Source organism: Oncorhynchus clarkii, chromosome 4, assembly GCF_045791955.1.
Source record: "Oncorhynchus clarkii lewisi isolate Uvic-CL-2024 chromosome 4, UVic_Ocla_1.0, whole genome shotgun sequence".
In the NCBI taxonomy this organism is placed as follows: Eukaryota; Metazoa; Chordata; class Actinopteri; order Salmoniformes; family Salmonidae; genus Oncorhynchus; species Oncorhynchus clarkii.
Window position 1 is genome coordinate 36,831,579 of NC_092150.1, and position 10,730 is coordinate 36,842,308.

The 10,730-nt window shown below is 42.2% G+C and overlaps 1 protein-coding gene across 1 annotated transcript in view; it reads right to left on the bottom strand.

Moving 5' to 3' along the window:
* The window catches only part of LOC139407453 (tensin-3-like), a 61,555-nt gene extending 51,026 nt beyond the window's left edge, over positions 1–10,529 (bottom strand). Inside the window, 3 exon segments of the mRNA XM_071151248.1 lie at positions 5,912–6,887; positions 6,890–7,012; positions 10,524–10,529. Of these exon segments, the coding sequence (XP_071007349.1) occupies positions 5,912–6,887; positions 6,890–7,012; positions 10,524–10,529 (1,105 nt within the window).
* Between the last annotated feature and the right edge of the window lie 201 nt (positions 10,530–10,730).

A 10,730-nucleotide genomic window follows, 5' to 3' on the forward strand; every position in this document is an offset into this window, starting at 1 on the left:
AATACACAAAGAATCTTTTTGGAAAAACTGAGCATTTGCTATCTAACTGAGAGTCTCCTCATTGAAAACGTCCGAAGTTCTTCAAAGGTAAATTATTTTATTTGAAGGCTTTTCTTGTTTTTTGTTGAAATGTTGCCTGCTGGATGCTAACGCTAATGCTAATGCTAAATGCTACGCTAGCTAGCTACTGTTACACAAATGATTGTTTTCCTATGGTTGAGAAGCATATTTTGAAAATCTGAGAAGACAGTGTTGTTTACAAAAGGCTAAGCTTGAGAGATGGCATATTTATTTCATTTCATTTGCGATTTTCATGAATAGTTAACGTTGCGTTATGTTAATGAGCTTGAGTCTGTATTCACGCTCCCGGATCCGGGATGGCTAAGTGCTAGAGGTTAATGCAACCGCTGTGTCAGATTTCAAAAAAACTTTACGGGAAAAGCAACCCATGCAATAATCTGGGATGGCACTCAGAAAAATAATCAAATTAGCTGTCAACAGAAACCAGAAATCACATTATAAATATTCCCTTACCTTTGATGAGCTTCATCAGAATGCACTCCCAGGAATTGCAGTTCCACAATAAATGCTTGATTTGTTCGATAATGTCAGTTATTTATGTCCAAGTAGCTACTTTTGTTAGCGTTAGGTACACATATACCCAAACGCTCGTGCATTACTTCGGACAAAAAATTCAAAAAGTTATATTACAGGTCGAAGAAACATTTCAAACTAAGTACAGAATCAATCATTAGGATGTTTTTATCATAAATCTTCAATAAAGTTCCAACCGGAGAATTCTAGAGAATTCTTGTGTCTAGAGGAGCAACGGAACGCAGGACGATATAATGTGGAATGCGCGTAACCAGGAAATGGCTCTCTGCCAGTAACCTGACTCATTCAGCTCTTATTCAGTCCCACAACACAGTAGAAGCCTCATTAAAGTTTCTAAAGACGGTTGACATCTAGTGGAAGCCCTAGGAAGTGCAACTTCATTCATATCCCAATGTGAATTCAATAGGGCCTGGGTTGAAAATATACTATCCTCAGATTTTTCACTTCCTGTTTTGATTTCTTCTCAGGTGTTTGCCTGCCATATGAGTTCTGTTATACTCACAGACATCATTCAAACAGTTTTAGAAACTTCAGAGTGTTTTCTATCCAATACTAATAATAATATGCATATATTAGCAACTGAGAATGAGGAGCAGGCCGTTTACTCTGGGCACCTTTCATCCAAGCTACTCAATACTGCCACTGCAGCCATAAGAAGTTTAATACGGACCAAAAAATTGACAGATGTGCCATATACAATACCAGTCCAAAGTTTGGACACACCTACTCATTCTAGGGTTTTTCTTAATTTGTACTTTTTTATACATTGAAGAATAATAGTGAAGACATCAAAACAATGAAATAACACATATGGAATCATGTAGTAAACAATAAAGTGTTAAACAAATAAACATTTATTTTATATTTGAGATTCTTCAAAGTAGCCACCCTTTGCCTTGATGACAGCTTTGCACACTCTTGGCATTCTCTCAACCAGCTTCATGAGGAATGCTTTTCCAACAGTCTTGAAGGAGTTCCCACATATGCTGAGCACTTGTTGGTTTGTTTTCCTTCATTCTATGGTCTAACTCATCCCAAACCATCTCAATAGGGGTGAGGTCTGGTGATTGAAGAGGCCAGGTTGTCTAATAAAGCACTCCATCTCTCTCCTTGATCAATAAGCTTTTACACAGCCTGGAGGTGTGTTGGGTCATTGTCCTGTTGAAAAACAAATGATAGTCCCACTAAGCGCAAACCAGATGGGATGGAGTGTCGTTGTAGAATGCTGAGGTAGCTATGCTGGTTAAGTGCGCCTTGAACACTAAATAAATCACAGACAGTGTCACCAGCAAAGCACCCTAACACCATCACACCTCCTCCTCTATGCTTCACGGTGGGAACCACACATGCGGAGATCATCCGTTTACCTACTCTGCGTCTCAGAAAGACACGGCAGTTGGAACCAAAAATCTCAAATTTGGACTCATCAGACCAAAGGACAGATTTCCACCGATCTAATGTCCATTGCTCATGTTTCTTGGCCCAAGCAAGTCTCTTCTTCTTATTGGTGTCCTTTAGTGGTGGTTTATTTTCAGCAATTGGACCATGAAGGCCTACCAGATGAGCTCAATGGCTTTTATCCTCGCTTCGAGGCGAGCAACACTGAAGCATGCACGAGAGCACCAGATATTCTGGACGATTGGGTGCCCACGCTCTTCATAGCCAATTCGAGCAAGATTTTTAATCAGGTCAACATTTACAAAGCCGCGGGGCCAGACGAATTACCAGGACGTGTACTCAACTGGCAAGTGTCTTCACTTCTCAGTCGCGCTCCACACTGCGCTTTCCCACCTGGACAAAAGGAATTCCTACATGAGAATTTTGTTCATTGAATAGAGCTCAGCATTCAACACCACAATGCACATCACTAAGCTAAGGACCCTGGGACTACACACCTCCCTCTGCAACTGGATCCTGGACTTCCTGATGGGCTGCACCCAGGTGGTGAGGGTAGGCAACAACACATCTGCCATGCTGATTCTCAACACTGGGGCCCCTCAGGGGTGCATGTTTAGTGCCCTGTTCACTCATGACTGCGTGGCAAAGCATGACTCCAACACCATCATTATGTTTGCTGACGACACAACAGTGGTAGGCCTCATCACCGACAATGATGAGACTATAGTGAAGAGGTCAGAAACCTGCCAGGACAACAACGTCTCCCGCGATGTGATCAAGACAAAGGAGCTGATTGTGGACTATAGGAAAAGACGGGCCAAACAGACCCCAATTAACATCGATGGGCTGAAGTGGAGTGGTTTGAGGGTTTCAAGTTCCTTGGTGTCCACATCACCAATGAACTTTCATGGTCAAAACACACCAAGACAGTCGTGGAGAGTGCACAACAAAACCTTTTCACCCTCAGGAGACAAAGGATTTGGCATGGGTCCCGAGATCCTCAAAATGTTCTACAGCTGCACCATCAAGAGCATCCTGCCCGGATGCATCACAGCCTGGTATGGCAACTGCTCGGCATATGACCATAAGGCGCTACAGAGGGTAGTGCGTACGGCCCAGTACATCTCTGGGGCCAAGCTTCCTGACACCCAGGGCCTATATGCTAGGAGGGGTCAGAGGAAGGCCCAAAAATAGGTCAAAGACTACATCCAGTCACCCAAGTCATAGACTGTTCTATCTGCTACCACATGGCAAGCTGTACCAGAACGCCCAGTCTAGGACCAGATTAATAGCTTCTGCCCCCAAGCCATAAGACTGCTGAACAATTAATCGATCCGGACTATTTACATTGAAACCCCCTTTGTTTTTACACTGCTGCTACTCGCTGTTTATTATCCATGTATAGTCACTTTACACATTTCCTTAACTAACCTGTATCCACGCACATTGACTTTGGACTGGTAGCCCCTGTATATACAGTAGACTCATTATTGTTATGTATTTTTCAGGTGTTACTTTTTGATTTTATTTATTTAGTAAATATTTTCTTAACTCTATTTCTTGAACTGCATTGTTAGTTAAGGGCTTTAAGTAAACATTTCACGGTAAGGTCTACACCTAAAATCTTATTTAATTAGAATTTGATTCACATAATCTGCTCTCTGATTCCATATGTGTTATTTCATAGTTTCGATGTCTTCACAATTATTATGCAATGTAGAAAATAGTACAAATTAACTTCTTATGGACCCCTTCTCTCACCAATCCCTTTAGCGGGATCGATTTGACAACACCCAGTGAAATTGCAGCCGCCAAATTCAAAAACAGAAATACTCATAATAAGAATTCCTAAAGCAAACAAGGGTTATACATCGGTTTAAAGATTAATTTATTGTTAATCCAGCCGCAGTTTGAAAATAAAATAAAAGAGAGCCGCACACTCTAGGAGCTCAGATGCAAAAATTTAATACCAACGTTTCGACAGCCAAGTTGTCTTCATCAGGGTATAATCACAAACACTGCGGGACGACTCGTTTATATAGTGTCAAAAGACACAGGTGTCTGTAATCATGGCCAGGAGTGGCCTAATATCATTGGTTAATAATCAAATATTCAAATGTCATACAAAGAACAGCATACAAACAAATGGATAGCATACGATCATAATTACGTAAATTTCTGGCAAATTAGGCGGCCCAAACTGTTGCATATACACTGACTCTGCGTGCAATGAACACAAGAGAAGTGACACAATTTCACCTGGTTAATATTGCCTGCTAACCTGGATTTCTTTTAGCTAAATATGCAGGTTTAAAAATATATAATTATGTGTATTGATTTTAAGAAAGGCATTGATGTTTATGGTTAGGTACACATTGGAGAAATGATACGCACCGCATCGATTATATGCAACGCAGGACACGCTAGATAAATTAGTAATATCATCAACCAATGTGAGGTTAACTAGTGATTATGATTGATTGATAGTTTTTTATGAGATAAGTTTAATGCTAGCTAGCAACTTACCTTGGCTTACTGCATTCGCGTAACAGGCAGTCTCCTCGTGGAGTGCAATGTAATCAGGTGGTTAGAGCCTTGGACTAGTTAACGGTAAGGTTGCAAGATTGAATCCCCCGAGCTGACAAGGTAAAAATCTGTCGTTCTGCCCCTGAACGAGGCAGTTAACCCACCGTTCCTAGGCCATCATTGAAAGTAAGAATGTGTTCTTAACTGACTTGCCTAGTTAAATAAAGATTAAATAAAGGTGTAAAATAATAATAATAATAATAATAATAATAAATTGGCCAAATCGGTGTCCAAAAATACCGATTTACGATTGTTATGAAAACTTGAAATCGGCCCTAATTAATCGGCCATTCCGATTAATCGGTCGACCTCTAGTGAAAATACTGCCCCCTAGCCCAAAGTGGTTTAAGAAAAACCCTTGAATGAGTGTCCAATCTTTTGACTGGTACTGTGTATAAATGCCCAAACTGTGCATGAACTGTAGCCAACTCGGCCATCTGGCCGCAGCCTGCACAGCCATCATCTGTAAGAGCTGTAAACACAACCTTCCCACTTTGGACTGCACCCTGTAACCGGTGCAGGAACGGCAGCCACTTCTTCAGAACCTGCCCCAGTTCCCACACAGGCAGGGTAAGAGCCAAAAAACCCAACCCCACTAACCCCCACCCCATCCACCAGACAACAACAATGAAGAAGCCAGAACAAGTCCCAGACCCAGAACTTTCCACATTCAACGCCCAACCCACCACCCAAAATGTCCCAGAAGCAGCACCCACCATCACCCAAGTCATCCCAGAAACCATGACCCTGACATTACCATCAGAACAGAAATAAACACTCCAGATGGCTGTTCACGGTTGCCTCCCCACTAGGGAATTCATCCATAGACGGCAGAGGATGCAACCACAACTGTCGCCTCCATCCAGCAATTGCCAGCCCAGACCCCACCCCTCCCCCAACACACAGACTGACTGTGGATTGACTGACAGATTGACTGACAGACTAATTATTCTGATTATTTTTTGATTGCTTTTATTTTATTTATTTTTTGATTGGATGACCATTTGGTTATTGTTTGAATTTTTTATTCTTTAGAATTTTTTATTGACGATGGATTGAGTGATTGATTCTCATTTTAACTGATTGAATGTTTTACCTGTAAGAATTTAGGGAAAAAATGAATAAAATCACCTTCTAATATGCATTTTTAAGATGAATATTGAAATACCATAACTGTAACAGAGGGACAGAGCCTTTCCCTGTGATTCTATTGTGACAATCAGATGTTCAATTTGAAGTCATTGCTAGCTCATCAGGATGATGTTATTTGAATGAGAAGGATGGAAGCCCGCTCTGGTTAACATGGTCTCACCTGATTGGCTGGTGTTGGCGTCGGTTGTTGTTTGCCTTATCCCATTGGTGTGGAGGGAGGCGGAGCGGGACAGGGGGAGGGCGGGATGTCGGGTGGGGACAGGTATGAAGGTGGGGTCTAGGTCAAGGATCAACCGGTTGAGCTGCTCGATGGACTCATCCATGTCTGTTACTAACGAGGCAAGCTCCTCCTGCCCACAGGGTTCCCCTGAGGGTAAGGGTGTGTGTGTGGCATGTGGACTGTGTTGGACATATGTGGTGTGTGTGGAATGTTTGTCGCTGTCCATCTGCACAGGCGACCTCTCAACCCCCACCCCACCCTCCACTCGTCTCTGCACCGCCTCTCTTCTGCTGGTCCCTGTATTGGGCATGTCTGGAACTGACAGGGTGTCTGGACCAATCAGAGGAGGTGTATCCACAGGGCTGTCCCACCCCTGGTCTGTTTGCTCCTCCCCCTCTGGGGCGTCGACTGCCTGCTGCTGCTGCACCCATGATTGGGTGGTGTAGGTGGAGGGGGTGGAGTATCCACTTCCACTCTGGACCAATTGCTGGGCTTCAGGCAGGCTCTCAGAGGACAATGAGCCAATGCTAGCCAAGCTATGCCTGTCCAAGGCAGGGCTAGCCTCAGGGATAAACTCGTCATCATCCAGGATGTCTGTCTCCCTCTCGCTGGGCAAGGCCTCCTCGTTGACAGGCTGCCCTGAGCCTTCCTTGTCCCCATCCATCTTCCCCTCTCCATTACTGGAGGCTGGAAGCTTTGTCATGTCTTCCAGAGGAGGCTGAGGCTTCTCCAGGCCAACCCCAGATAGAAGCCTCCTTTGCTGGGTACGTTCATCCTCACTGGGCCCTCTCCCGGGGCTCACTGCAGTAATAACCCCTGTCCACTGGGAGGCAATAGAGAAGCCTGAATCACTACTGGCTGACAGGGCAAGGTCACTGGGGATAGGGCCGCTGGTTGCCTGGGGAAACATATCACCTCCTTTGTTCTACTCCTCTTCCTCACTCTGGCGTAGAGGCTGCCATTGGCAGGGCCAGGGCTATGAGGCAGAGCTGAGGAAGAGGCAGAGAAGATGTGTAAAACAGGCAGCGGTAACTCAGAGTACTTAGACACACAGACACAAAAAGTATGACACGCTTAACAACCTAGAACCCTCAACCTCTTTTAATCATCCTTCGACACACAAACAGAGGCCTGGTGCACTGGACACACACACACAGTGCCAAATGTAGGTCCAAAAGGCTTCTTAACAGCTTCTACCCCTAGGTCTTGCATTGACCCCACCTTTTTTACGCTGGTCTTACTCGCTGTTCATTATCTATGCATAGCCACTTTACCCCTACCTACATGTACATGTTACCTGAATTACCTCAATTAACCTCTGTCTATAGACTCGGTACTTGTACCCCCTGTGTATAGCCTTGTTATTGTTATTACATTTCTATCTCAGTTGAACCTCCCCTCCCCTTTGGCCTCAGAACAGCCTCAATTCATCAGGGCATGGACTCTACAAGGTGTGGAAAAAGTTCCACAGGGATGCTGGCCCATGTTGACTCCAAATGCTTCCCACAGTTGTGTCAAGTTGGCTTGATGTCCTTTGGGTGGTGGACCATTCTTGATACACACGGGAAACTGTTGAGCTTGAAAAACCCAGCAGTGGTGCCGTTCTTGACAGAAACCGGTGTGCCTGGCACCTACTACCCCGTTGAAAGGCACTTACATCATTTGTCTTGCCCCTTCACCCTCTGAATGGCACTCATACACAATCCATGTCTCAATTGTCTCAAGGCTTAAAAATCCTTCTTTAACCTGTCTCCTCCCCTTCATCTACACTGATTTGAAGTGGATTTAGCAAGTGACGTCAATAAGGGATCATAGCTTTCACCTGGATTCACCTAGTCTGTCTGTATCATGGAAAGAGTGTCCTTAATGTTTTGTGCAGTCAGTGTAGTTTTAACAGAGAGGAACAGGCTAAGCAAGAGGGTTCACTCGCCAAAATCTGTCCATTGTTTTTCTATGGGAATAATATGCAGACCTAAGTTTGTCGACCGCCTTCCCATCTTTGGGACAGAGACTCCCGTTGTTAGGGCGGAGACATGAGCATCTCATCATTATATCAGATCTTTGGCTTCAGCCTCTTGCAAATAGGAAAGGAAAGTGCACAGTGCACTCTTAGGATGCCCTAATGTAAATTGAAATTTCAGCAAAATTATATAATTACTCCTGTCTAAATAAAATAATTTAAAATACTTCACCAGGGTGCATGACTTAGCCACAGAGGATCATTAGATTTTTTAATATATATATAGCTGTGGATTTTTTCAAATTATACAATGGGTGGTTCTAATCCTGGATGCTGATTGGTTTAAACTGCATTTGAGCTGGTGTCTATTCCACAAGTTATCACCAAATCTATGACATTCAAATGCCTAATTGCTCTGTTCCATCTGACTCCTCACACCATTGTCTCATCAGCTCAGCCAGGTAATTTATATACTAGATCTACACTGTAAAAAGCATTTAGACATTATCTCCCATTTCTTTTAGACTAGCATTTGGTTTTCCACAGCGGAGATTTGTAATAACCTTGCTGTCTCTCCGAGATTTGAAACATTGTTTCAGTAGTGAAATCCGATCTCCAGCTGTCCTGTGGTTAAAAAAAATGTGTTGAGAGTCGGGATTAGAGAGTCAGGCTCAGCTTTTCTCAGCCAGTCGAAATAATGAATCAGTATCATTTTTATGGATATATACAAAAAAATGTCAATAGTAAACATGAAATTGCAACTAGTTTGCTGTCATTATCAGCTTCAGTTTGAAGTGATTGTGTTAGCTGTGTAGTTGGCTATCTCTTCTGAACAGTGGCCTAGCGAGAGAGCAAATGTTATATGCCAGGCGAAATCGCACATCATTAGCTCATTGTTATGGATGTATGCCCAAAAAATCACTAGAAAACATATTAAACAAATGCAAATGCGGCAACTTTGCTGTTATTCTGGCTGCACAGTTTGAAGTGACTGTGTTAGCCAAAGGTGGAAAGCTAGAGCTTCTTAGGAATAGGACCCTTTTTTCTCCATTTCCTGTCTGAATGATGTGCCCAAAGTAAACTGTTTGTAGCTCAGGCCCTGAAGCCAGGTTGTGCATATAATTGGTACCATTTGAAAGAAAACACTTTGAAGTTTGTAGAAATGTTAAAATAATGTAGGAATATAACACAATAGATATGGTTGGAGAAAATCCAAAGAAAATCCAACCGGACATTTTTTTATTTGAGAGACCATCCTCTTAGAAATGCAAGAGAAATGTCATATTGAAAATGAGCTCCCTGGATGCAATTCCTATGGCTTCCACAAGGTGTCAGCAGTCTATGTTCAAGGCTTCAGGCTTTTAACTTAAAAAAAAAAAAAAGAAATCTCAGTTTCAGTAAAAGGACACAGTCTTGGAAATTTGTGTTTGCTCGCACCATGAAGACATTACTGCTAAAATAGGTTTCCTATTGAATATACTTCTTTCTGAAAGAAATGTTATAGTTTGATTGCATTTTAGGGTATCTGCGGAATAAATAGAAATGTACTTTGACTTGTTGAAACAAAGTTTAGGGGTAGGTTTTTGGATCCCTTTCTCTGCAAGTTGAACGAGTGGATTACTCAAATCGATGGCACCAACTAAACAGACCTTTTGGGATATAAAGATGGATTTTATCTAACAAAACTACACTACATGTTATAGCTGGGACCCTTTGGATGACAAATCAGAGGAAGATTTTCAAAAAGTAAGTGAATATTTAATCGTTAAATGTGAATGTATGAAACCTGTGCCGGTGGAAAAATATTTTGATGTGGGGCGCCGTCCTCAAACAATTGCATGGCATGTTTTCTCTGTGATAGCTACTGTAAATCGGGCAGTGCAGTTATATTAACAGGAATGTACACTTTCAGACAATATAAGACACTTATATGTACCTAAATGTTTAAAATCCATAATATTTATGATTATTTATTTGAATTGCGCGCCCTCCAGTTTCACCAGAAGTTGTCCCGTTAGCGGGACACCGATCCTTAAGACAAGCAAGCAAGGGATAAGAACATTCACAGCCATCATGGTAATGGCACATTTAGAATGAACGACTGTTCTTTTTGAGTATCCATAGATTTAGAACAAAAAGACTTAACGACTGGGTCACAACTCCGGCAACCAAACCGATAGGACGAACGACCAGCGGGCTTGGGTAGCAACCCTAGATTTGTGTAAGGACTATATCTCGTGGAAGGATGAAATAGTATGAGTTAATTCATAAAAATAATGTTTTTAATTAAAATATGTAAATAATTATTTGAATATGTTGGTAACCGTTGTATAAAAGTGATAATTCCTTCAAAGCCAGTGTTTTGAGGATATATTGGCACAGTTTGCCGGCCCTCAACTTTGTCTCGGCCCTAACATCACCTATGCAATATATGCTCCAAACACCAACTTTTCGGGCATTATCACTTATTCACAAGTGTGTAGGCCTATAAAAGCCTGCAATTTGGGTAGTGGGACTAGCAATACTGCCCTACCAAGCATAAAGGTAGTAACTGCTCATAGAGTGGAACTGGGAGAAATTGCTTTTATTTACCTGCATTTTCTCCAAAACACAACATATATTTTTAAATGTTTTACATTTTATTTCACCTTTGTTTAACCAGGTAGGCTAGTAGAGAACAAGTTCTAATTTACAACTGTGACCTGGCCAAGAATAAAGCAAAGCAGTTTGACACATACAACAACACAGAGTTACACATGGAATACACAAACATACAGTCAATTATACAGTAACGAAAAT